Source organism: Fukomys damarensis, unplaced genomic scaffold, assembly GCF_012274545.1.
Source record: "Fukomys damarensis isolate Sample0158 unplaced genomic scaffold, DMR_v1.0_HiC HiC_scaffold_1, whole genome shotgun sequence".
Lineage (NCBI taxonomy): Eukaryota > Metazoa > Chordata > Mammalia > Rodentia > Bathyergidae > Fukomys > Fukomys damarensis.
In genome coordinates, this window is record NW_022900913.1 from 59,251,843 (window position 1) to 59,279,523 (window position 27,681).

General features: G+C 43.0%; 1 protein-coding gene across 5 annotated transcripts; it reads left to right on the plus strand.

The window, feature by feature from the left end:
* Positions 1–225: 225 nt before the first annotated feature.
* S100z (S100 calcium binding protein Z) lies at positions 226–27,681 on the plus strand. 5 transcript variants are annotated; one of them, XM_033765950.1, is made up of 5 exons: positions 226–266; positions 23,103–23,165; positions 24,856–25,051; positions 26,740–26,907; positions 27,592–27,681. In XM_033765950.1, the coding sequence occupies exons 3-4, from the start codon at positions 24,911–24,913 to the stop codon at positions 26,896–26,898; spliced, it is 300 nt and encodes a 99-aa protein (XP_033621841.1). In that variant the 5' UTR covers positions 226–266; positions 23,103–23,165; positions 24,856–24,910; the 3' UTR covers positions 26,899–26,907; positions 27,592–27,681. The 5 variants fall into 5 exon arrangements, with proteins under 5 accessions (XP_033621841.1, XP_010617414.1, XP_010617413.1 ...); XM_010619112.2 differs by lacking the exons at positions 226–266; positions 23,103–23,165 and adding an exon at positions 24,478–24,556 and having other exon boundaries at positions 24,899–25,051; XM_010619111.2 differs by lacking the exons at positions 226–266; positions 23,103–23,165 and adding an exon at positions 24,517–24,556.

Below are 27,681 nucleotides of genomic sequence, written 5' to 3' on the forward strand. Positions count from 1 at the left end.
TGCAAATGCTAAACTGACTCAGTGGCAGACATTTTACTGGGTATTTCTTTGTGTGCCACTTCAGTTCTTTGCAGCAGGAGTTTCAAACTGGTAATTAATTTTCTGGTTGCCAAGATTTCCTAAACCCTGGGGCTCTCTGATGTCATCACTATGCATAATTTAGTGATTATAGCTTCATTTCTGAGCCTTTAGTCCGTTGAAGGAATGTATTACAGAATCAGATCATAGCTGCCTGCCCCAGGGTCACTCTGGTCTTCTTCTCAAATGTAAGTTTTTTTTTCCTTTTCTTTTTCTTTCCTTTTTTTTTTTGGTACTGGGGATTGAACTCAGGATCTTATGCTTGCAAGGCAGGTGGTGGAACCACTGAGCTAAATCCCCGGCCTTCAAAGGTAAGTTTCTGATCCCATGGGAGCAGACCTTCCCTGGCCGCCAGTTCTGGAAGAGCCAAGGTCAAGTGCCTCCTTGTCATTCAAGCCTTGAAACTTCTTGGGGAGTGGCTGTTACATAGATTTGTGAATATGGGAGTCACCCCAAGCTCACCAAGGAAATGCTGTGGTAAAGTTTGGGTCTGAGCTACTCTTGACTGTATAGGTCAGTCCATCTGAGCAGAGCATCTCCCGCCTCTGCTAGAGCTAGAGAGGCACTTTCTGCACCACCTTCTACAGAAACGTGCAGAGACGTCTGCAGAGCCTCTGGGCTCTGCCAGTTACTCCAGCAAACCAGCAGCTGCTGGCAGCAGTGTGAGTGGCTCCTTCACCCATCCCACAACATTCTTTGCAACATAGCTATATTGTTAAAAGCCAGTAATTAAATCAGTTCCTGCCTGAACAGCGTTCTCATCGCAGGGCTGATCTGCTCAGTGAAGCACACTAATGACAAAAACAGCAGAGAAACCCAACCCTCTAGTACAGAGGTGGCTAGCCTATGGCCCCTGTGCTGCAGTGAGCTGTATGTTATCACTGAAAGCTCCTCTAAAGGTTTCATCTTCACAGCTCTAGTATTTGGACTCCCTACAACATTTAAAGCATTGCCCAGTTCCAAAGCTGAGTCTTGAGAGTGGCAGAAATCAAAGAAAGCACAAAAGACCAGGGTTCAGAAGAGCTACTATTGTGTTTAACCTCTTTAATTGTGCTTTCTTACACTTTTTTTCAGTACGAGTCTTTGAATCCAGGGCTCCCTGCCTAGAGGCAAGTACCCTGCCCCATCCTAAACTATTTCCAACTGCAATAAAATCATAAAAGTAATAAAAGGTGCACATAAAAAATCTTGAGAATATAAGAACATACTGTTCTGTGAAAAATGACTATAGCTCCCCCTTTGTGCCCATATTGGAGCTCAGTGAACCCCCTTTGTCCCCTGAGATGTTTCCCACACGTATACCTGTTTTTTAAATATAAAAGAGGAGTTAAACTATGTACTAGTTATATGTATACATAAATTGCCTCAGAATGTAGAGGCTTAACCCATACCAAACATTTCCTAACCTGCCTGGCTTGTGTGGTCATGGATTCAGGAGCAAGTAAGCAGCTTTTGGCATGGATCTCATGAGGTGAGGCCAACGTGTCTTCCACACAGGCTGCCAAGTGCTGGGAAATGGCACAAGGCCTCAGTTTCTCCACATGGAGGCCTCTTGCAGGGGTGCTTAGAGTGTTAAGACTGCTTTCCTCCAGAACAAAGGACTCGGGAACACGAGTGAGCTGCACGCCTGGCCTTGAGGTCACACACTATCTCACCTACTCTGTTGGTCACACAGACCAGCCCCACTTCAGTTTGGGAGGAGCCACATAAAGGGACAGAGTGCAGGAAGAGAGGATCACTGGGACCATTTTGGAGGCCAGCTACACACTGTGCCTATGAACACATCTTGGGCATTATTACTATATCAGCATTTATCAATTAATCTCCTGTGATTGATTGTACTGGGCATTGAAAGGCCTTCACACTGAGCTACATCCCCAGCCATTTTAAATTTTGTGACAGGTTCTTGCTAAGTTACTAAATTGTCCTGACTGGTCTCAAACTTCTGATCTTCCTTCCTCAGTCTCCCAGAGTGCTGGGATTACAGATGTGTACCACCATGCTTGGTGAACCTCAGTATTTTAAATGGCTATATCCATTAGTCTTACTTCCTCATTGCTGAGACACAATACCCCACAACCACAGGTTAAAGAGGAAAGATTTACTTTAGGTCATAGTCTGTAGAGGCTTCAGTCTATGATTGGCTGGCTCTAAGGTAGGGTGGCATGGAAGAGGGGCATGGCAGACGAGAAACAATCCATAGCAGCACAGGCAGAAGATAGCCAGCAGGAAGCCTCCCTTTCCCTTTTTATTCAATCCAGCCTACAAACCTATTGGTTGGTGCCACCTACATCTCGGGTGGACCTTCTCATTATCCAGAACTATGCTAATCTAATCAGTGGACTAATTTAGTTATCACATGTCCATAATCCAGCCACCTTCCAGAAGCTCATGAGTACATGAGGCTTGGGGGGACCTCTAGTGATAAGCCATACACCATTTTATGCATATGCCATATTTCATGGAATCTGGTTTATGCTATACAAACAATAACTGAGTGAATATTGTTCATTCAGCATTCTTCCAGTATGCCTTCCTTATGTGCCACGTGGAGAATGAAACAGACTGAAACCTGCTTTCATGGAGTTTAATTTCTGATTGCAGAAAGATGGAAAACCAGAAAAACATCCAATAGTAGTAAGAGCTGAGGTCAAATGCCAAGAGTGTTTTATGCTGGGGAATCAGGGATGGTTTCCAAGGAGGTGAAGTTTAAATTTCAATGGAAAGTACAAGAAAGCCCACTGTGGAGAGTCCAACGCCAGGGCTTTGATGGAGTAAGGAAAGAAGAGTATGAGCAAGAAGGTTGGAGAGATTTATAGGCACTGGGTGACTGAAGGGGTTTTTGAGAGAGGAACTTGAGCTTCATTCTAGGTGAGGTGCTGGGAAGATGTTCTGCTGGTCGTCTAAAAGTCACTGGCTACCGTGTGGAATATGAATTACCAAAGAGAAGAAAGAGCAAGGAGGATAGTTCAGAGTAACTGAACAAGGGATGATGTTGGCTTGAATTTGGACAAGGATAACAGATGGAGAGTGAGTCAGTTGACATGAGGAAAAGGGATCATAGACCTCACAGAAACCAAAGATTGTACCTTGATTTTTGCTTGATGATGAAATAATTAGGAATGAGCAAGTCTGGAGGTTGAAGAACAAGTTGTTTAGACCATGAGCTCTTAGTTTTCTGTTGCTATAAAGAAGTACTTGAAGCTTGGTATTTTATAAAGAAAAGAGATTTATTTAGCTCACAGTTTCGAAGGCTAAAAGTGCAAGATCAGGAAGTTCTTTTAATTCAGTCTCGGGTGAAGAGCTCATGGTGGATGGCACCACAATGGCAGGGGCACATGCAGAAGCAATCACACAGGGAGACACAAAGGCAGAGTCCAGGCCAGCTCCAACCCCATTCAGTTTATTGGTACATTTAAAGCAAACAATAGTTACATTTATCATTGAGCTCTTGTACCTTTACATGACAGGTCTTGGTTCTTAATTTTTTTCCATACCCCTGCCCTTCCTTCTCCCCTTTCACCCTTCCCCATTTACCAAGACTTTGTTTCCATTTTTTCCTTTTTTTCACATTTTCCCCTTATTTCCTTCCCCCTCCCTGTCCCACTTCCCCTTTAGCCATTTTCTCCCTATTTCATGCTGTCATTATACCATTTGAACCTTATTTACACTTTTAGTTTTTCACACCAGAGAAACTGTTGTGTATTTACTCAAGTGTGTCCTACTTATATCACTTAAGTATATAACCTTAATGTTCATCCATTTAGCTATAAATGTCTCTAGTTTCTCATTCTTTATGGCTGAGTAGTACTCCATTTTATAGAAAAACCACATCTTTATCCAGTCTCCAGCTGATGTGCATTTGGACTGTTTCCAAGTTTTAGCTATTACAAATTGTGCCACTGTAAATATGGGTGCATATATTGCATACACATATCATACCACATACCACTGTGGTATGATTCTTTTAATTTTTTGGGAAAGATACCCAGAAGAGGGATAGCTGGGTCAAATGGAACCTCTACTTCTAGTTCTTTGAGGTATCTCCATATTGATTTGCACCAGCCTGCACTCCCACCAACAATGGAAAAGGGTTCCTTTCCTCACATCCCCACCAGCATTTGTTATTGGTTGATTTCTTGATAGCAGCCACTCTTTCTGGGGTAAGGTGGAATTTCAGTGTTGTTTTCTTCTGCATCTTTCAAATGACCAGTGATGTTGAACATTTTTTCATATATTTATTTGCTTCTGTTACTTGTCTGTCTGAGAAATGTCTGTTTATTTCAGATGCCCATTTTTGAATAAGGTCTTTGTATTTGGGGGGGTCTGATTTTTTTTTTTTAGTTCTTTTTATATTCTACATAGTCCTTTGTCTGAGTAGTAGCTGGTAAAAAAAAATTTTTCCCCACATTGTAGGTTGTCTCTTAGCTCTGTTGGTGGCTACTCTTGCTCTGCAAAAACTTTTTAATATGAGATCCCAGTTGTTGATTCTTTGTGCAAGTTCTCGTGCCGCTGAGGATTTTTTACTAAAGGTTTTTCCTATGCCAATGTCTTCTAGAGAACTACCTAATTTATTTTCCAGTAAGCTTAGTGTTCCTGTTTTGATATTTAGATCTTTAATCCACTTGGATTTTAGTTTAGTGCATTGTGAAAGATACGGGCCTAGTTTTAATCTTGGCAAGTTGAAATCCAGTTTTTCCAACACCATTTATTAAAGAAGCTATCTTTCCTCCAGTGAGGATGGTTGGCTCCATTGTCAAAGATGAGGTAGCTGAGTATTCTGGTGCTATTTCTGCATATTCTGATCTATCCCACTGATTTTTGGGTCTGTTTCTTTGCCAGTACTATGCTGTTTTTGTCACAGTGGCTTTGTAGTATAGTTTCAAGTTGGGAATTGTGATAACCGCTGCCATGTCTCTGTTGCCTAGAATGGCTTTTGCTATTCTAGATCTCTTCTGGTTCCAAATGAATTTTTGGATTGTTTTCTCAAGCTCTGTGAAATATACTGTTAGGATTTCAATTGGGATTGCATTGAATATATATAGCAGTTTTGGAAGTATGTTCATTTTCACTGTGTTGATTCTTCCTACCCAGGAGCAAGGGATGTCTTTCCATTTTCTTATATCCTCTTCTATCTCTTTTTTCAGAGTGCTGTCTGTAGTTTTCCGTGTAGAGGTCTTTTAAATACTTTCTTAGATTGATTCATAGATATTTCACTTTTGGGGGATGTTATTGTGAAAGGAATTATTTCCCTAATTTCTCTCTCAGTGAATCTGTTATTTGTGTACAAGAAGCTACTGATATTTGTGTGTTGACCTTGTAGCCAGCTACTCTACTGAATCAGTCAATTAAGTGTAAAAGGTTTTTGGCAGAGTTTTTGGGGTCTATGTAGAGTATCATATCATCAGCAAATAGTGACAGTTTAACTTCTCTCTTTCCTATCTTTATTTCTTTCTCTGCTGTGGATAATATTTCTAGAACTATATTGAACAGGACTGGTGATAGTGGAAATCCTTGTCTTCATCCTAGTTTTAGTGTGAAGGTTTTCAGTTTTTGATGATTTAGTATGATATTGGCTGTTGGTGTTTCATAAATAGCCTTTATCAGGTTGAAATAAAGACCATCTATTCTAATTTTCTGCGGAGTTTTTATCATAAGTGATTGTTAATTTTGTCAAATGCTCTTTCTGTATCTATTGAGATGATCATATGGTTTTTGTCCTTGACTCTTCTAATGTAGTGTATTACATTTATTGATTTATGTATGTTGAAACATCCTTGCATCCCTGGGATAAATCTGACTTGGTCAGGGTGTATGATCTTCTTGATTACCCTCTATATTCTGTTTGCCAGTGTCTTATTAAGGATTTTTGCATCTATGTTCATTAGGGAGATTGGCCTGTAGTTTTCTTTTTTGGTTGGGTCTTTCCTGGTTTTGGAATCAAAGTAATACTTGCTTCCAGGAATAGGTTTGGAAGTATTGCTTCCCTTTCAATTTCACTGAAGATTTTTTTTTTTTTTTTTTTGGTACCAGGGATTGAACTCGGGTCCTTGTGCTTGCAAGGCAGGCCACTGAACCACTGAGCTAAATCCCTGGCCCTTATTGAAGATTTTAAAGAGTAGGGGTAATAGTTATTTTCTAAATATCTTGTAAAATTCAGCAGTGAAGCCATCAGGACCTGGGCTTTTCTTTGTTGGTAATGTTTTAATTACATTTTCAATTTCACTGCATGGAACTAGGGGTGTTTAGACTTTTTATGTCTTCTTCGCTCAACTGTGGAAATTCATATGTATCTAGGGATCTGTCCATTCCTTCTGTATTTTCCATTTTAGTAGAGTACAGGTTTTTGAAGTAGATATTAATGATCTCTGGATTTTTGGTGGATCTGATGTGACTTCAACTTTTTCATTCCCAATTGCATGAATTTGAGCCTTTTCTTTCATCAAAAAGATGACAAGGTTGACAAAGGGTTTATCAATTTTATTTATTCTTTCAAAAAATCAACTCTTTGATTCATTGATTTTTTTTTGTATCATTCTTTTAGTCTCCATTGCATGAATTTCTGCTCTGATCTTCCTAATTTCCTCCCTTGTACAAGCTTTTGCTTCATCTTGCTTTTCATTTTCTAGGAGCTTAAGGTTAAGCATTAGGTTGTTTATTTGAACTCTCTCTGTTTTCCTAATGTGGGCATTTACTGCTATGAATTTCCCTTGTAGAACTACTTTCATTGTGTTCCATAGATTCCTGTATGTTGTATTGGCATTATCATTTAATTGTAGAAACTGTCTAATTTCTTCTTTAATTTCCTCTGTGACCCAATGGTTGTTCAGCAGGCTGTTATTTAATTTCCATGTGTTTGTGAAGTTCTTGCAGTTTCTTATGCTATTGATTTCCAGTTTAATTGCACTATGGTCTGATAATATACAAGGGATAACTTCAATTTCTTTGCATTTAATTAACCATGTTCTATGAGCTGGCATGTGGTCTATTTTGGAGAATGACCCATGTGCAGCTGAAAATAATGTATATTCTGATTTTGTGGGTTGGAACACTCTGTAGACATCTACTAAGTCCATTTGTTCAAAGACTTGGCTCAGTTCTGTTATTTTTTTTGTTGTTGATTTTTTTGTCTAGATGATCTGTCTATTTGTGTCAGTGGAATATTGAGGTCCCCCACTATAATTGTATTAGTGATTATTTCATTTTTCATCTCCATTAATATTTGTTCTGTATTTGGTGCATATATATTTATGATTGCTATTTCTTCCTCTTCTACTGTTCTCTTTACAAGGATTGTGGCCCTTTTTTGTCTCTCTTAATTAGTTTTGGTTTGAAATATACTCTGTTTGCAAATAAGATAGCTATACCCACTTTTTTCCAGGCTCCTGTCTTATGAGGAACTGTTTTTCATCCTTTTACTCTCAGTCTATGAATTTCTTTGTGGATTAAATTGGTTTGTTGTATGTGGTATATTGTTGGAGTTTGCTTCTTAATCCATTTTGCTATCCTATTTCTTTTGATTGGTGAATTGAGGTCTTTGCATTGATGGTTATAACTCTTATGTATTGATTTTTCATTGTTACGTTATTTTGCTGTTGTTGATTCTTTTATTTTTCCCTCTCTCTCCCTTGATTTTCCTGCCTTGGCTGGTATATTTGCTCTGTTGGCCCTTATGGAGTTGTGGCTTTCATTTTCTTTTTCCAGGATATTTTTTTAGAAGTGTTTGGAGTGCCAGTTTGGTGTTCATGAAATTTCTTAGGTGTTCTTTGTCATGGAAGTATCTTATTTCCCCACCAGTTTTGAAACATAGCTTTGCAGGATACATCAGTCTAGGTTGGAGGTTGTTTTCTTTTAGGACTTGAAATACCTCACTACAGGCTCTGCTTGACTTAAGGGTTTGTATTGGAAAGTCTGCTGTGATTCTGATGGGCTTTCCTTTACATGTGATTCGTTTATTTTCTCTAACTGCTGTAGTATTTTATTTTTCTGTTGGGTTTCTGGGATCTTGATTATTGTATATCTAGGTGTAGATTTTTTTTTTTTTTGATCATGGCTATTTGGAGTCCTATATGCCTCACTTACCTGTATGTAAAATTCTTCCCCTTTGTTTGGGATGTTTTCTGTCATTAATTCTGTGAAGTTCTTTTTAATGTCATTTGTACTTTCTCCTGCTGCTTCATGGATTCCTATCAGTCTTATATTAGTCATCTTTGAATCATCTAAGAATTGTTGGATCAATTTCTCATGATCCCTTACTGTTTTTAAGAGATCTGTTTTCATGGTCACTGACTGCAACCCTATCTTCTATATCTGAAAGTCTATCTTTACATTTGTTCATTCTCATGTGAATGTTTTCTATAGGGTTTTTAATCTGGATATCTGTTTGAATTTATTTCATGGATTCCATTTCTTTCTAAAGTCCAGAGAATGAGCTGCCTGGGAAGTCGCTGAGGGCAAAGGGAGAAAGCAGATATCACTGAGGTCAGGGGAGATAGGAATAGAGAAGCAGCTACAGGGTCTTACAAAATGAAGGTTGGGGACCCAGGCTTGAGCTCTGTTCTTCGTTGTGTGATGGCATTGGGAGCCAGAGACATATGTGTTCAAGAACAGGAAGTAAGGAAGTACACACAGTGCCAGCCACGATCCTGTGCTGCAGGCTTAACTGGAAGGGAGCAGAGCCAGGAGGAGGGAGACAGACAGAGCAGTCTGGCTAACAGCCTTGGAGGCACTCAGGAGAGAAAGAGGGCATCCCAGTGGCCTGGGGCATTCTGTTCTTAAAGACAGGGTCTTGCTGTCTAGCCCATGCTGGCCTTGGACATGTGATCTTCCTGTCTCAGCCCCCAGTGCTGGGATTACAGGCTTGTGCTGGGCGGAGGTCCTGTATTGCTAGAAGTGGAATTTTCTGGTCAAAAGATCTGTGTAATTTTGATCCTAGTAGATTGTGGTCCTGAAGTACTGAATCAGTTCACACACCTGTCAACAACATGTCTTTGTATCCATGCTCTTGTAAGCGCTGAGTTTTCAGTTTTAAATATTTGCCAGTATGACTTAAAATTTTGTGTGTAGTGACCACGCAGGACTCTAGGTGCTGGAAGAAATGAAGTTCTGTCTTTCCTCCTTGTTTATTTTGGGTTTTAGGCACATGTTGCCCCCATCGCTCATCACCACATAGCCAGTGACCTTGTAAATGTGCTGGTCTGGGGATAATTTGTCCTATTTCTCTTTGTTATCTCTGAGAGGAAACCTAATTTCTTTTCTGGGTGTGGTGCAAAAAACAGCTGTTTCACTTGGAACACTTTCCCTCTCTAGGATCTCGCTATGAAGTCCAGGCTGGCTGCCTCAGCCTCCGGAGTGGTGGATTACAGATGTGTGTCACATCTGGCTCATCTATCATTCTCCTGTGGAGAATACAAGGGTGTGGTGGAGTGCGGTATGTAATTAGTGCTTGGCCTCTCAGCCCTGAGCCCTGGCCGGCTCACTCCTGGATCACGGATTAAGCCTCAACATTTGGCCTAAATTCCTCACCCGGCTTCACCACGGTAGCCTGGGGTGAATGATTTAAGTCCTGAAAAGGGATTGTTACAGCCTCTTGGTAGCTTTTTGTAGACTTAATTACCTAATCCTTGGAGAGCAGTTTTAACCTGGCTCAGTGCTCTGGACTCTTCCAGTGGCTGCCCTGGGTTCTTCCTGGGAAAGACAGATTTTCCCTTTCACCAGGGAGCCGCGCAGATGAAGCTTTGTTAGGCTTTGTTAGGAATATGACTGGCTTGGAATTTATGGTGTAAAAAAAGGTGCAGGGCAGGGAAGGAAGTGATGTGTTTATTCCAGTGGTGGTTTCTGTTCATTATTCCTTTTTTTGTTTTGTTTTGTTTTTTTGAGGCAGGGTCTCACTATGTAGTTGAGACTGACCTGGAACTCACTTATGTAGTCCAGGCTGGTCTTGAACTCACAGCGATCCTCCTGCCTCAGCCTCCCAAGTGCTGGGATTACAGGAGTGTGCCACCATGCCTGGCTGTTCATTATTCTTTTGTGTGTGTGTGTGTGTGTGTGTGTGTGTGTGTTTAACTTTTAAAAAATTGTATTGTGGAGAATTTGGATCCACACAGGATTTGAATCACACATCTCCCTCTCTGAGACCTGTCAGCACTGATCATTTCCACCCCATCCTCCACCCCATCCCTGTTTATTCTGAGCATAAATCTGAGTTGCACAATTCCACTTGAGAATGTCTCAGTATCTCTAAAAGACAAGAAATTTAAAATCATATCTTAATAATTCCCTAATATCAATACCCTATGATTGTTCACATTTCTACCTCTCTCAAATGTCAGAAGTGGTTTCTCTCTTTAGTTTTTATCTTTTCAAATCAGAATCTAAAGGTCAGACATTGCAATTGGCCAGACATTGCAAATCTGTTGTCTTCTCCTCCTCTAATTTATTTGTCGAGAAAACCAGTTTGCTTGCAGATTCTCCCACAGTATGGATTTTGCTGATCGCATCTGGAGCTGGGAATAGTGAAAACATAACACAGGCCTGGAGACCTCCGTACACCACTGCCCACTTAGCATTTTTGGGGAGCAGCTAGGAAAGTAAAATTCTTACTGCATTGTTCTCCGGTGGCCCTGACCTGCTCCTGAATCTGGCTGGCTGTGCCCGGAAGCACCAATGAGCTGGGAATCAGCCCACGGAGCACAGCAAGCTCCTGTGCCTATAGACAGTTTCCCTGTCCCTAGATCACCTACCTTTCTATGGTCCTGCTAGCGTGGCTTTTCTTAGCTTCCTTCTTGGAAAGACTGGTTAGTTTGGAGAGACAGGTGCTCCAGTCTTCAGAACCTACCTTTGATTTCTGTCTTTGTAGATACTGTTCCCTGTAACGGATATTTCCTGACCTGTCTCCACACTACTTTTATTTAATGTTATTTTTCGGTGGTGCTGGGGCTCAAACCCAGGGCGGGAGCATGCTAAGCTTGTACTTTAACAATGAGCTATACCCTCAGCCCTATGTATTTATTGACAAGTAAAAGCTGTATATTTATGGAATGTATGTGTTTATACAATGTGTTCTGATGCATGCATACACTGTGAAATGGCTCAGTCAAGCTATTTAATTTATGTATCACCTCCTAGAGTTATTCTTTCTTTTTGTTGTGAGAACACTTAAAGTCTATTCTCGCAGCAGTTTTCACATATACAGTATATTGATATAATCTATGTTCCCAAGAAGTACAATCGCTGTCCGGAACCTGTCCTGCCTGTTCTCTCTCCGGCCTCAGCCTGCCACTCTCTGTCCGTGCACCCTTGGGCTGGGTCTCCAGGCCACACACAGTCCCCACCGGGCTCCTGAGAATGGTTAAACTGGCAGCAGGGTGGATGGGAACAAAAGGCATTCACCTCCTGGGCAGATTTAAGGCAGCCAAACCTCAGCTCCGAGGTTCTTCTGGGTCCTCTGGCCACATAGCTGCGTATCTCAAGGTGAAGGGAAGAAGGGCAAGCAGGAAGCACGGGAGCGGATGGGGTGCGTCCCGGCAGCTGGAGTGGGGTGAGAGCTGATCCGGAAGGGCAGACAGGGCACAGGCGTGACTCGGTGTTCCTGCATTCCTTCAGGCCAGAGAGGCGAAGGGCCTGGCCTCTGGCTGGGGCGAGAAACCCAGGAGCTGAAAACTGGCCACTGCCGAAGGGGAGGCCTATTGAGATGACAGAGGAGGAATCTTAGGAAGAGGGGCCAGGGAACCGGGGGCCAGAGTTTACTTAAGCTTATTTCCTTTTTAAATTTCAGCTTTAAAATCCAGGATTTCTCAGAAATGAGAATTTTGGGCTTTTTGTACAAAAGATTAGAAGTTAAGGGCGCGCTGAGGCCCGTCTTCCAGGTTTGAGGTGCAGCTGCCCTCCTCCGGGGACTCAGACCCCTCAGGTCCCCAAGGCGCCTCCCCTCTGATGGCGCCCAGGACCAAGGCAGAGCGGACCTGCCCCCAGGCGCTGTTCTTAGGCCTTACCTCCGTTGCGATCAAATCAGAACAGTCGAGAAATGTCCTTCCCTTGCTTTCCATGCATAGTATTGCTTAGATAGTCCACGTGAAATGGTTCTAGGAATAGAGGCAGTGTTGTCTCAGAAAACTATTGATCAGAATCTACCTTGATATCCACAAGTTCAGAAAAAGTCTGAATTTTTCATGTTAACTGTGCTTCTGTAACCCAGATACTCCTCTCACCAGGAGAGCAGAGTGAAATTCCCCCAGGAAGGCAGTGACGCTTAATGCTAGAGGTTTCTTCTAAGCTTGGATTTGGGCCATTTAAGAAACCTATACTGGAGAAAGCAGCATGGCCTTTCTACATTTTCACCATGATTAGGACCCCACAGATTCACTCATTAGTCTTCCTTTTTAAAGTTTTTCTTGGCACTCAAGACTGCTGAAGCCTATTTTACTTTATACTTTCACATTTTCAAATGAAAACGTAAGCTTGTAAAGTGTGCACAAACATTCTGTAAAATAATTTTGCCAGGTGACTTATTTGGAGATGAGCCTTTTACCTGTGAGGATAATATTACAAATTCAAGCTCTTTTTCAAATCAGATGACAGAAAACCCTAGTTTTGTGTATTGCTTGCAAGTCCACCAAGAACATTTCCTGAGCTACCACCACTTCTGACAATCTAAAAAATTCCACATATTGGAGATGGGACAATGTGAGGAAAACACGACTATTTCAGATGTCTCTCACCTTACAAAAAGCCGTCCACCGGTCACAGCCACTCCCTACTTCTCAGTTAATAATTGGGCATAAACCAGTCCTGTCAGCAGAGGAGGTCAGGGTGAAGTTTGTACTATTAACACTTTGTATCTACCTTTCCGACAACAGTAATGATTTGTTAACAGTCCCTTTTATCCCAAATCAATAAGCTCAATATTGTAAGCGCAGAATATAAGCCCATCTGGCACATTCGCCAATGGATAAGCAATAGCATAGCTATGTTAGTCTCAGGATATCTCTCTAGATATTCTGTCCTGTATAATCGATCACTCTTTGGCCATATTTTTAACAGCTCGTATCAGTTGCCATTAAATGCATTTAATGTACATATGAAAGTTGTCAAAACTGTCTTCTTTTTCACAGATATTGGAGAAAGGATTTAACATTTTAGTCCCTAACTCTAGCCTTTGGTGAGGTACTACACATCCTAGGGTCATGATGGAAAGTGCATCTATAGTAGCAAGACAACCTGGATTATTTAATCCCTTCAACTCTCTAACATCATGCGCTTTTACTTCTCCCAGCTCCAGCTGTCTAAGCCTTAGATTTTAGCAATGGGTGCCAGAAAGATGGAATTCCACCACCATTTTCCCCATTAGTGTTTTAAAATTATTATTATTATTATTATTATTATTCAAGGTCTCCTTATGCAGTCCAGGCTGGCCTTGAATTCATATGTAGCCTAGGCAATCCTCCTGCCTCAGCCTCCTGAGTGCTGGGATTACAGGCATGCCCCACCACACTCAGCCCATTCTTGTTTTTAATAATCAAACCCAGAGTCTTCCAAGGACCTTTCTGATGCAAGAGTTTTAGAAATGAAAAAACATTTATAACAAAATGTAATTCCATGAGCTCCTAGCAACTTGTTCCTTATTCAGTCTTCCCTACCCTGTTCCTTAGTCAATTTTTAAAGCGACTCCTTGGAATTTTTTATCCAACCAGTATTTGAAGTGGTAAAGCCTGTACATATTTGCTAAAAGATGGAGCTGCCAGAACTGGCTTCCATTTGTCAGTGTCTTTTGGCACAAGGGGTGGACCCTCTCTCAAGGCCATCAGTTCCTCTGGTGTAGGAGCCCAGGGGCTACTTGGCCTCATTAGAGGGTCTTTCCTTGCTTCTGTCTTCTGTTGCCTGCTTTTTCTGGTCCATTCCTGGCTCCACTGGTACCGGGAACATCAGGTCAGGAGTGATGAGAGCTGAGGTCCAATGTGCCAGTCGTCCAAGGACAATGACAAGCAAGGTGGGGACTGAGCATCCCAAAGTCTCAAACAAAGTCTTCAGAATTAGTCCATAACTGTTATTTTCCAATTGTAAAACTTGGTTGGTAAATGAGTAAGAATGAGTTTTTCAATTCCTCTCCCTTTAGAAGGATAATGCATAAGAAACAATGGTCAGAGTGTGACCTCCGGAGAAATGTCTCAACTTGGTGAGTAGATAGATTGTAAAAAACCTAAAAGATATTAAATTATGTCAGACAGTTTGCTTTGGCTGAAGGAGTGCAAATGTTAAAGCACATAATAGCATCCATTAATTAGGAGTGACATCAAGACAGGAGGAAAATATCTTTACCATGTGAACTTCGCAATCCTATGTTGATAAAATTTGGGATTTGTTCCCAGTACTGGCCACCAAGCACAGGCCATGTGCCCACCAGGCATACACTGTACCACTGAGCTACAGCCCAGCCCCTTTACATTGGATTTTAAGACCAGGTCTAAGTTGAACTTGCAAGCTTCCTACCAGAGTAGGAGTAACTGGGAAGTAACTTGGAAGTTAGCTGGGAAGATTAGGGTTTTGGAGCCTCTTTTACCACAACCAATTTGTGTGTAGTTTAGGGATAGGAGTTGGCACAGTGAACAGGAAAGAATGCTTTTCTGTTATCCAGATTTTTCAAAGACAAAGGTATTAATGCCCTCCCAGTGCCCCCAAAAGTGAGGAAGGCAGGATCTTTACACCCAGGCCCACAACCAGCTCTGGACTCCAGAAAATGTTTCTTTAGAAAAAGGCAGCTGTAGCTACATCTTTGGTTTTGGGCAAGTGGGTTTGTAACCTAACCTGAAAGTAGCAGATCTAGTCTGTTGAGGCCAGAAGAAAGTCTCTGGTTTCCTGGCCAAGGCAGGGCTCCCTGGAGGCTCAACTGCTTAGCACAACCAGCCTTGGATGGGGTGAACCATCGAGTCCTGGGTGCTGATCTCATTTCTGGGTGGTATGTGAAACTCTTGAGAGAGCTGTGAAAATACAGGGCTTGAGGTGAATCTCCCAGGAATGCTGGCCGAAGCACACACACCACAGAACTGGCTGGATGAGGACCACTCTGGCAGCGGCCACCCAGCTCTGGAGGCTTCAGTTCATAGCACTGAACTTTGCAGCCACTGCTACTGTTGCCAGTGTAGGTACAAAGTCTATACCAGAAACTACCCTCATGTGGCAGAAAACAGGAAAAATTATGCTAATGCCACAAATCAAATTTCAGACAGAATACTTCTTGAGTGTTGTTTATTGAAAAGCACTCTCCTGGCAAAGGAGATTGAAGAAGACATCAGAAAATTGAAAGATATCCCCTGTGCTTGGATGGGCAGGACCAATATAGTCGAACTGGCCATACTACCAAGAGTCTTACACAGACCTAACACAATCCCAATCAAAATACCAATAGCATACCTCACAGAATTAGAGAAAGCAATCCTAAAATTCACATGGAATCAGAAGAGACCTAGAATCGCAAAAGCAATTCTGGGCAGCAAGGGCAAGGCAAGAGGCATCACAATCTCAGACTTCCAGTTATACTATAAAGTTACAGTGATAAAAACAGCATGGCATTGGCAAAAAACAGACTTGTGGATTAATGGAAGAGAACAGAGAATGTAGAAACAACTTCAAGCACATTCAGCTACTGTACCTTCTCTTTAACGAAGGGGCCAAATACTTTTGCTGGAAGAAAGAAGCTTCTTTTAACAAACAGTCCTGGGAGAACTGCTATCCACATGCAGAAGACTGAGTCTGGATCCATATCTCTCAACATGCACCAATCTAAATTTAAAATGGATAAAATAGGTAAAACTCTTGAAGCCATAAGCATAGGCAAGGGCAGAACCCCTGCTGCACAAGAAATAATACCAAGAATCAACAAATGGGATCACATCAAATTAAAAAGTGCAAAGGAAACAACCAACAGTGAAGGGACAACCTACAGAATGAGAAAAAAATTTTTGCCAGCCACTCCTCAGATAAAGGACTAATCTCGAGAATATATTAAAAAAAAAGAAAAGACCTCCCTCAATGTAAAGACCCAGTCAAAAAAAGGTCATCCGAAATGAATAGACACTTCTCAGATGAAGAAATAGAAATGGCCAAAAGATACTTGAAAAAATGCTCAACACCACTGGCCATTTGAGAAATGCAAATTAAAATGACACTGAGATTCCATCTCACTTCAGAAAGAATGGTCACTGTTAAGAAATCAAATAATAAATGCTGGAGAGCCTGGGGGAGGAGACTTGTTCATTGTTGGCGGAGATGTAAACTAGTGCTACCACTATGAAAATCAGTATGGAGATTCCTCAAAAATCTGAAACTAGAGCTGCCATTGGACCCAGCCATTCCTCTTCTGGTATATTCTGGGAAGAGTTAAAGATATTGTACCACAGTGATACATGAATATGCATGTTTATAGCAAGCAGCACAATTCATAATAGCTAAATCTTGGAAGCAATCTGTATGTCCATGAATAGATGAGTGGATAAAGAAAATGTGGTATTTATACTCAGTGGAGCACTACTCTGCCACACAGAGGAATAAACTTGAGTTATTTGTAGGTGAATGGATGCACCTTGAGACCATAATGGTAAGCGAAGTAAGTCAGATTCACAAGCCTAAATATCACAAGTTTTCTCTCACATAAGAAACACAATACATAAAGTGCAAAATAAAAGCAGGGAAAAAAAGGGGGGAAATGTTACTGTAACCCAGCTTGGCCAATATATCTAAAAGTGCATCTTGATTTAGTACAAAGACTGCCCTGCCCTCTCAGTCGCTCACTGTGACCCCGGGCAGGGCTCGCGTGAGGCTTCGCGGTGGTGGCTGAGTTCATGAGAGCAGCCCTGGAGAGCGAGTCCTGATGGCTTTGGTGTGTGGTGGGGGTGGGGGCTTTGGGAACCTGCAGAGGTCATCACGGGCGTCGAATTAAGCAGACTTTCCTCAACAGGGCTTTGCCATGTGAGCCGAGGCTTCTAAAATCAAAAGCGACGACTTTTGGACAGAATGACATGTTCAAAGCCCAGTGCTAGTTCTATGAAGGCACCCGAGGACGCCCTTACAAAAGCCTGGGAGCTCCCTGGCCTCGGTGTTTCCACCTTGCGGAAAGAGCTGAGGAAACCGGGCAGCAGCGCCCTCTCCTGGAGGAGCTCTGAGCCGGAGACCTTTCTGAGGCCACGGGAGAATCCATCCCTCCGGTTTGTATTCCTGAACTGTTCTGACAGAACACACTTATCTGTGCATATCGCGCCCTGCAAAGGCCACAAACAGTTCATCTGTCACCTCCTTTATCATCATCCGCTCCTGCGGGACACGAATAAAGGAGCTGTCTAAGTATGGTTCTGGCTTTTGGTCTCTCCAGCAGGGCTGCACCAAGCAGGAGTGGGGGACCCACCCACTGCTGAGGGGGCTGTGGCATGAGGGGCAGGAGGTGTTGGTGATGCGCTGGGCCTCTTCGGGGACTTTCCCGTGTCCCGCCGCGGGCCCTCAGACTCTGCTGACTCCTCACACTCTCCTGTAGGGAACACAGTTCAACTCCCTCCTGTGCAAGGGGAGAGGATCACCGGGCCAGCTGGCCACCCTGACCCTTGTCTCAGTGCCCTAGTCGAGAGGGGCTCGTTTCAGCGGGCAGAGGGATCGCAGGCAGCAGATACTGGTAACAACCCGGCACTGAGGCTCAGGCCTGCCTGTGTACCACTTGCCCAGGGTCACTTGTGTACCCCATTTCCGTCTGGCCCCTGCAGCTGGCTTCAGATCAAGATTTGTTCACTTTCTTCAGTCTAATAACAGATTTGGGCAATAAATAATCATTCCTGCTCTGTCTCTTAGTCATAAGGATAAAAATCCTCCCTTCTCCCTCTCTCTCCACAGAATTTCCTTAGCTCTCTTCCCCTCCCCAAGTAGCATTCATGGTTAGGTACATTTTGATTCCTTGATTTTAAGTTAGTCTTAATCTGATTGCAGCAGTGATTAAGAAAAGACTTTATATACTCAATGCCTTTGATTTTTATTGATTGATTGATAGATTGATACTTTGAGACAGGGTCTCAGTATGTAGTTGAGACTGACCCGGAACTTACTGTATAGCCCAGGCTGGTCTTGAACTCACAGTGATCTTCCTGCCTCAGCCTCTGAGTGCTGGGATCACAGGCGTGTGCCGCCACTCCCAGCTCTCAATGCCTTTTAAATCACATCTTTTCCTTTGGTAGAGTAATTCTACTCCTCTTAACTTTTTTTTCACAGGCACAAGGAATGTGTGCATGAGCATTATTATTTAGATGCTATTATTAAGATTTTAATGTTTATTAGTACATGTTATACATATTGATTACATTCTTTGTGGGGGTTGGTACATGTACATAACCTATCAATTCTTTTCACTTCTGTTTCCCTACTATTGACCCCCGCTGCCATCTTTGGTTTCCATTCCCATTTGCCTGGAATGTATCTTCCTATTTTTTATTATCTCTCTTTTATTTTGCTTCTTAAATTATTCATACTTTGGGTTTCTCATATAGGAGAAGCCATGGGATATTTGTGCTGGTGTGCCTGAATTATTTCACTTAACAACAGGGTCTCAAGATGCATCCATTTTCCTACAAATGGCTCTAATCTGTGCTTTTATGGATAATTCTCCATTTTGTGTATATATAACACAGCCCCAAAGGCCTACGTGTTAAAAGTCCCCAGGTTGGTGCTTGTTTTAGTCATTTTTTCATCACTGAGACATAAATCACAGCACCCATAAATTAAGGGAGGAGAGGTTTATTTGGCTCAAAGCTTTTAGAGCACCCAGTGCATAGTTGGCTGCTCCAAGGCAGAGGGGCTGGAAGAAGGGCCTGCGGGAGGAGAGCTGCAGATCAGGAAGCAGAGAGAGAAGGAGCAGCTAGGGAGAGTGATGCACCCTCCAGGCCACCCCCCAGGGCTCATCTCTAACTGGCCCCACCTCCTAAGAGGAAACTCAACTTTGAACTCCACGGAGGATGAATCCACTGCAGGAGAGCGCTCTTGATCCAGTCACCTTCCACAGGCCCCACCTCTGAACACACAAGGCTTCTGGGGGACGGTCCGATCTAAACTGTCATGATTCTACAGGGAAGTGCAGAGCCTCAGGAGGCGAGGCCCAGTGGGAGGTCCTACATCACTGTGTCTTCAGAGGGGGCTTGGTCTCCTGCTCTATTGTCCGCTTCCCCCACAGAAGCCTCCTCTGCCACGCACTCCTGCTACCACGAGCTGCCTCCACATGGGCAGAACGACTGGCTGACCATGAACCAGAACTCTGAGATCCCCAGAACTGCAAGCCAAGGCCAGTCTCTCCTTGTTCTAAGTTGATTAATCTCAGTGTCTGTTACCATAAGGGAAGCTGACTGACACAGTGCTTGTGTGTGAACTTTTCACTAAGGAAAATGTCAGAGATATAGGAAACCAGATTTGGCTGAGGAACACATGTATGGACATTCAGGTCTGATGGTCAGCTCATCAGTCAGTGGTGGCCAAGATGGTTTAATGTCTCCCCTGTCCCAGGAAACCCCCTGCCTCCTGCCCAGTGGGTTATTTTGAAGCAGGTTGTAGAAATCTCATTTCATCCAGGGAAATAGGTACTGGACTTGTGAAAAGAAAATTAATATCAAGACTGTGGCCTTTAAATTCCTCTTCTTTTTGGCTCTCGGTTTTGGCCTATGGGTAAAAGGCAAAATGAGCCCCTTTGATTCAGCAGAGAAATCAGAGGCCCAGGAGACATCATTGAAAGATGAGAAGCCTTCCGGGTGCTGGGGTTACAGACACGAGCCACCGCACCCAGCTACTTCCCATCGCTCTACGTACCAACTTGGATGTGAAGGTGGATGTTTTCGCCCTCAGTATCATGACTTGAAAACTGATAATCAATAATAAAGTGGAGACATAAGACAGTAATAATTTATGGATCAAGCAAGAATGGTCCTCAGTGCTACAGTCGTTTCTCCTCTGCCTGGGGTTTCCATGTCACTTGTCATTTGTAAATGTGTGTTCCCCTTGACAGAGTCCCTTGATGCTTTTGACATTACTTTGTTTCTGAAATGTTCATGGAGAGCACACACACAAAAAAAGCCTTTGAGAAAGGCCAGGTGCTTTAGAAATACAGTGCAAATGCACGCCGGGAATGAGGGTGCCCGGTTGCAGTCCCAGAGTTCGACACTAGGGAGCAGCAGGCACCAGACAAAAATGTTAGTTTCCCATAGCCACACAGAAACGGAACCACTTGCTTTTCAACTCATGGAGTGCGGGGTGTAAAAGCCACACTTTCATTTCTAGAGTCCAAAGACAGTGTTATAACCTTCAGAGTCTTTTCCACCGAGAATTCTTGTAGTAAATCTTTTTTATTTGATAGGGTGTCATTTAAATGTATTGCCACCTGGAACCACGCACCTTTGTAGATTTGCTGATTTTAAGCATCTGTAACTTGGCAGCAGTTTAACCTGAGAACATTTAATTCCAAATTCAAACTATGTTCCTCAAAATGACTGCTATCTGTCTTCTCTCTGCCTTTGGTGAAGAAAAATTTTATGTGGAATAAGGCAATCAAATAATTATCTGAATAGTTAATTCAGCTATGGGGGACTCTTAGAGTTTTCCTGACTCACTCGCCCATCTAGCCACCCATTGTAGAGCATTCCCGAGCACTTTCACGTGCCAGTCCTGTCGTACACCACAGACTGCAAAGATAGACCAGACCCTGGCCTTGGTACCAGGAAACTCAGTCCGGGTTTGGAGAGCAGGGAGTGTACGGCAGACTAAAGACAAATGATCACACAAGTGTGTGATGAGTGTGACAATAAAAAAGGCAAAGAGATGAGCAGGGGCCAAGAGGGGACAAGGGGGGTTGTTATGGGGGAGTTGGGAAGAGTGCAGGAAAACTTGCAAGAGAAGATGCTGCTTGACTGGAATCTTCAAGTAGCAGGTGCAGCCAGCATTCCCAGCAGAATGAGAGAGCTCAGCACCATGCGCAGGCCCAGGCAGTGCCAGGCCTCTGGATGCCCAGGAGTGTGGGAATTGATTTGCATTTCAGAGCAGTGAATCTGCCAGCAGAATGGAGATTGGAATGGAAGGGGTGCAGCCTGCCTGTGGAATGGGCAGCAAGGAAGGTGTGGTGGTGACAGAGACCACAAGTCCTGACAGTGGAGAGGAGAGGACATGTCGAATGACATTTCAAGATGGCACCAGAAGCCAGGTGACCAGTATAATAGGATGCCCGAGGCAGTCCTTACAGGAGGAGCAGCAGGTCTGAGTGGGAAAAGGGAGGAGTGTTACTTCAATCCTAATTGAGTTTGAGCAGCTTGTGGGTGCAGCAGGTGGATGTACAGATCATTCTGGAGCTTAGCACAGAAATCTGGGCAAAAAGTGTGATTTAGGGAGTGACTGAATTGTACCAGTGGCAGAGACCACTGGGGAGCAAGTTTCAATGTTGCAGAGTGTAAGTGCATTCGCCTCTGGGGAGGAAACTAGGAAAGTGTGGTCATGAAGGCCTATATATAGGCACTTGTGGAAAGGAACACTCAGTGAGAAAAAGCTGCCAGTGGTCCTGTATTTCTTGTGTTTAACACACCCAGTAAAAATAGCAATTAGATCTGCTTGAGGTGTTATTCATCTGTCCTATTTCCACAGGACATGGAATAACAGAAGGACATGGAATAACAGAAGGACATGATAGGTGCTTCTTAATTATAAGTAGGTACATCTCCCAATGGAGAATAATATGCAACTTCAGTGAAGAATAGGGTAGATCTGTATGTGCTGAGGAAAACTTTTTCACTTATATTGATAATATAAATTAATGGTCTTTGTTTTGGTATATTGGTACATGCATAGAACAAACCTTGATTACTTTCAATTTGTGTTTGTTAGAGTAACAAATTTAAGCAATATAAAATATATATGATTATATATTGTGAGCTAGGCTCGCAATGGTCACCTGAGGAGTCACAGATGGAAGCATGCAGAGTGGCCATTCATATGCCTCAGGGTTGGAGAGCCCTGTCGAAGTCGGAAGGTTGAAGGCCTGGAGCTCACTGCAGAGTCTGGTGCGGGTCTGCGGCAGCAGGCCGAGGGGTCTGTGTCGGAAGGCTAAAGAGTCTCCCTGAGGGACTGGAGACTAAGGACCAAAGGCAGTGGCAAAGACCAGAGCTCCTCTGAGTTAGAACAGGGCGGACCTCCTTCTTTCTCCCTTCATACCATCCAGGCTGCAAGCTTATTGGTTGGTGTCACCCACACCTGTGGTGAGTCTTCCCTCCTCAGTTTTCACAAATTTCTCCTCAGTCATCCACAGACATATACAGAGCTTCCTAATCTGCTGGGGGCTCTGACTCGAGCCAAGCTGACACATCACATTTGAGGATCAATGGCCACTACCTGTCCTCTTTCCTTGCCTTTGTCCTTTGGTGTGCTTCCTTGTTGCTAATCATCTATCTTTTGCTTTCCTGTCATTTCCCCCTCCCTGCTTATTCTTTTAGGTTGCCCATTTAACTTTCCCCATCTTGCTTAGTTCACTTAACACGAGTGTCTCCAATTCCATCCATTTTCTTGAAAATGACACGACTTTATTCTTTTCTGGTCAAACAATATTCCATCGTGTGGGAGTGTACCAGGTGTTCTCCATCCATCCACCTTCTCACAGGTGTCAGACTTTCCCCACAGCTGTGGATGTCCCCATGAGAAGTGTGGGTATGCAGGTGTCACCGCAGGGCACAGCTTTCCATTCCCTTGGGGACGTAGTGTACAGAGGCTCAGTGGGGCCAGATCAAATGGTGTCTATATTCTTAGTTTCTTAAGGAACTAGAGAAAGACTTTTAAGGACATATTAAGTAAAGAAAAGGTGTCTATGCATTAATGCTATTGATGAACATGCATGTTTAAACATGCACGAGAAATAGTTACAGAAGTAACCTACTTTCTATAATGACTTTATGTAAGAATAACAGTAGCTGACTCAGACATAGAACTATGCTCTAAAAACATATTTTATTCATTTTATCTTTCTTATTGTGCAGGTTCTACCACATTTATACCACTGTGGAAACTGAGGCAAACCATGCAGCTCCTTCATAGCGGAGGTGAGAATTAAAGCCAAGCACGCAGGTTTGTAACCTCCCTAACACGGCCCCTTGCTCAGGAAATGTCAACTGAGTCTGTTCCAGAGTAGGAGATGAAGAAGAATTTTGTTTCTTCGTACTCTTGAATATTCAGAATACCAATGTTTTATCACATGCACGATTACCTCAGTGATAAACTAGGAATGTTTTTGAGAATCAGGCTTCAGGCACCCCGAGGGCCTCACCCAAAGGTTAGATGGGAGGCAAATGCACAGGCTGAAATCACATCATTCTGGTTTGTTCAAGGAAAATAAGAAGGAGATGTGGTCTTATTTTCGTAGAACTGAGGTTCAGCCCTGAAATATGTAGCACTTAAAAGTACAGTAGCCAATTCTGGCTTTGGCTTTTCTGGGACACTTCTCTATGAAGTCTCTCTCTTGGATGTCCCCTTCATCCTATGCACACCGTTCTGCAGTGTTTTTGATTCTGTTTTTTAGCTCAATTTCTATAATTTTATTGCAGTGTTGACCACCAAACCCAGGGGCACTCTGCCACTGAGCTATACACCCCCAGCCTATTTTACTTTTTACTTTGAGACAGGATCTTGATAAGTTGCCCAGCCTGGCTTTAAACTTATGATCCTCTTGCCTCGGCCTCCTGAGGAGGTGGGATTATAGGCTTTGAATTGCCATGCTTGACAATCTCAATTTTTTGACTAGGCATTGCATTTCTATAACTACAAACAAAATTTTTAAATTAGTGAAATAGGTATAAATGAAAAAGTTTTATTTCCAGCCATTCTGTCCCCTCCCTATTGTGCCTTACAACTACTGATCGGTCACTTCCTCGTATACTTTTCCAATGCCTTCTGAGCAAAGGCAAGCATATACTCACATATTTCCACATTTCACATCAATTTTACACAGCTGGGCTGACTGCTTTGTGCTTTTCTCCATCAGCACCTGGACAGTTTCTTCTGCCCTCTGGGTGAATCCCACCACTCTGCCTGAGTTCCTGCCCATGACCTCGCTGCTGGCCTTCCCAGGCATCCTCAGCCCTGGGCCAGTGTTTCCGATTTGCTCTCCAATATTTAGACTTCTTCCTAGCCATCAATTCTTAGCACCTGCCCGTGTGTCCCTTCCTCCTCCCCTGGGACAGGCCACAGATTTCCTCCTTCCTCACCTGGGCTCCTGAATGCACAGAGCGGATGCCAGCTCAACCCCCTCTGGGCAGTGGCTCACACCTGCCCCTTCTGCTGATTAAAAACAGGCACACAGGCACAGCCAATTGGAACTCTTGTCACTGGTAATTGTCATCTGTTGGGTACAGGTGTGTCAGGGAGGAAGCCTAGGAATAACTGCTCATAGTTTTATTGTAAACACCTGTTGGCAGAGCAGGTACTGGTTGAACAGGTACGACCTTAGTGTTTTCTTCCTGCTTTTAATTTACTTCTGTGTATTAACGTGGCTCCATGCCTGGAGTCTGGTTGCTGACTTGTGATCCTCCTGAAACTTAGGACCATCTTGGGGAATTGGGGGTCACAGAGGAGAGAAGTCTCCCCCGAGCTGGCCTGGAAGGGGTGCGTGCTGTCTTTAGTGGAAAGACTGCTGTGGTTTAGAGACAGTCACCATGCAGTGGGTGGACCTGGGGAAGGGAAGAGTCTGTGTTCATGGAAGTGCTGATGTTTGCCCATCTGCTTCTTTTGAGCAAGGGCCCTGTCCCCACTTTGGTCGCCTGTTCCCCGTGTATTCCAGTCTGCTGCCGACATGCCCACCCAGCTGGAGATGGCTATGGACACCATGATTCGAATCTTCCACCACTACTCTTGCAAGGAAGGGGACAGATTCAAGCTCAACAAGGGGGAACTGAAGCTGCTCCTGCAGCGAGAGCTCACAGAATTCCTCTCGGTGAGTCTCCGGTCTTCTGACACCCTTGGGTGGGCTAAGTGAGAAAGGACCTCAGCGACATCCTGTCTTGTGATTCTGTCATGAGCACAATACAATTTGTGTTGAGACGCAAAGTGCAGGAGAAGCAAGCACTAGAGATCCTTATTTTTGGTGTACACCTGCAGGTACCCTTTCCATACTGTCTGGGGCTAGAGGCTTCCAAGGGTTCCCAATTATGTTGCAATTTTCCTCTGTTATTCAACATTTTGGTAAGCAATCAAAGGTACAGCTAATTATATTAGGGGTTATAGCTAGTTATACCTGGAATGTTGTTCAGAAGTCTGTAAATTAACATGTATTGTTCCTGACATGTGGCCTGGGTACTTTATACTGTGGTGGCAAATTTGCTAGTGAATGACAAATACTTCGAGGGCTTTCTTAGCCAAGCACACAGCAATGGGGGTTATGAAAAGGACACATCTGGCCTTGCCAGCTCAGTAGCAGATAGATTCATGCCTCAAAATATCCAGGAGTCCAGGAAATCTGTATCCTCTGAGGAGACCCCTTCCTCTGTGTTTAAGGTGTTGTCTGGGATGATTCTTAGCACAACAGACTATTGTCACACAGTGTCACGGTCCCAACCCTTTAGTGAGCTGTGATAATTGTAATTTTAACACTTCTCTCCCCAGCCTCTATGGAAAAAGTTTAAAATAAGAAATTATTTAACATAATAATGATTGGTAATAACTTTTTAGTTGTTTCAGGAGTCTGTAGGATATGTTTCTTTCTCTTAGCTTCAGTTCGGCCATTGCATCACGTAGCACTTGGAACCTGGTACATTGCTATATTCAAGTGAAACTTATCATTGTTTGGATCAAATTGATCTTGATCAACTTAACTTTCCAATGACTTAAATGCTGTCAGCTAATGATAGGGCATTTGGGAATTCCTGGAGGAAACAAAGTTTTTAAAGAAACATTTGTCCTCCCCTCTAGTCATAGGAGTGGTGGGTTCCCCCTTCAGGACCTACAGCTCCTGAATGCTGCTTTTCTTTCCACCCATAGCTTGCAGTCATCCTCATCTACCCTTTGTTGGTTGCCTTTTTCATGTGTGTCAGACATTGCACTAAGTAGGGTATTCTGTGTCCCAAGCAATCCTTGGGGCATATTTGTGTTAAAAAATTATCTATTGTTTATCTGAAATTCAAATTTAACTGGGTGTCCTGATTTTTCTTGGCTAGATCTAGCAACCCTGGTGTTAAACACTTTCAAAAGAGTGTTGAAGTGTCTCAAAGAACCTGGGTAAATATTATTTTTCCCGTTTTATAAATAAGGAAATTTGAAAATGTTCAGTGATTCCTCCAAACGCGGTTGTGGGTAAATGGTAGAGCTCCACCCCAGTTTCTTCTGCTGTCAAAGCTCCTGTCTCATGTCCTGGGGCTGTGATATCTTATAAATGCATTTCTAGCATCAGTAGCCCACTTTGATTAGCTGCTGTTTGCTCTTTTCGATCTTTAGGTCTGAGCCAGCCTTATATAGGCCTGAGACAAAGGCTAGACTTTTTTGAGAACGTGGGCCTGGCTCAAACCTTGCTGAAGCTAGGCTCTTGGGAATTGCCCTAAGCGGCTAAACATGGAAATTAAAGGAAAATACAATTTCATTTGTCATCCTAAACCTCACGCTTGACAGAATTTTTCTTTTTCTTTTTAGTGCCAAAAGGATCCCCAGTTGGTGGATAAGATAATGCAGGACCTGGATGCCAATAAGGACAACGAAGTGGATTTTAATGAATTCGTGGTCATGGTGGCAGCTCTGACGGTTGCTTGTAATGATTACTTTGTAGAACAATTGAAGAAGAAAGGAAAATAAAGATAAATAGTAAGCTAACTGAAAGGCAGAAATATATACAAAGTTATTTACTTGCTGTTCATGCTCTTCAGATCTATAGACACATTAATATCATTTATAGATTTAATATACATATAAATGATTGCTATTGCTAGTATTATTAAATTATGTGCACCTTAATATATTGACTTTACATAAACATTCCAAATGTTATATGCTCTGTGAAATTTACCTATATTATTACAATTTTTTAAATTTAAATTTAAATTTTTTGTTACTGGTTATTGAACTTGGGATCTTGTGCTTGCGAGGCAGGCGGCAGCACCACTGAGCTAAATCCCCGGCCCTATCTGTATTATTAAAGATACTGTATGCATTTATTTGACAAAGAGAGATCACAGAAATTTACCTATTTTCAAATGAGACTAGAATTTGGTGAATTTTTAAGATATTCTCATCCTTAAATTGTTTTTGAACTTCTTACCCTGTTTAAAAAAAATAAACTAGATCACTGTTGTGATTCTGCTTCAAATAGAAGAAGCTGTGAGTGTCTGTACGAAGAAAGATGGGAGGGAGAGGTGTTTTACAGACGCATGGCTGGAACCTCTGGCTGAGAGAGCTGAAGCCCGCAATCCTTGGGGATTGGTGTGTAAATACCCTCCCTACCCCTGGGGCTGGATCATTCTGAGACAAGACTCTTTCTGCATTTTCTAGTGCTTTCTCCGGAGGGGGGAAGCTTCGGTGCACAGCGAGGACACTCCATTCTCTGCTTGGTTCACTACAACACCCCAACCCGTGTTTCTG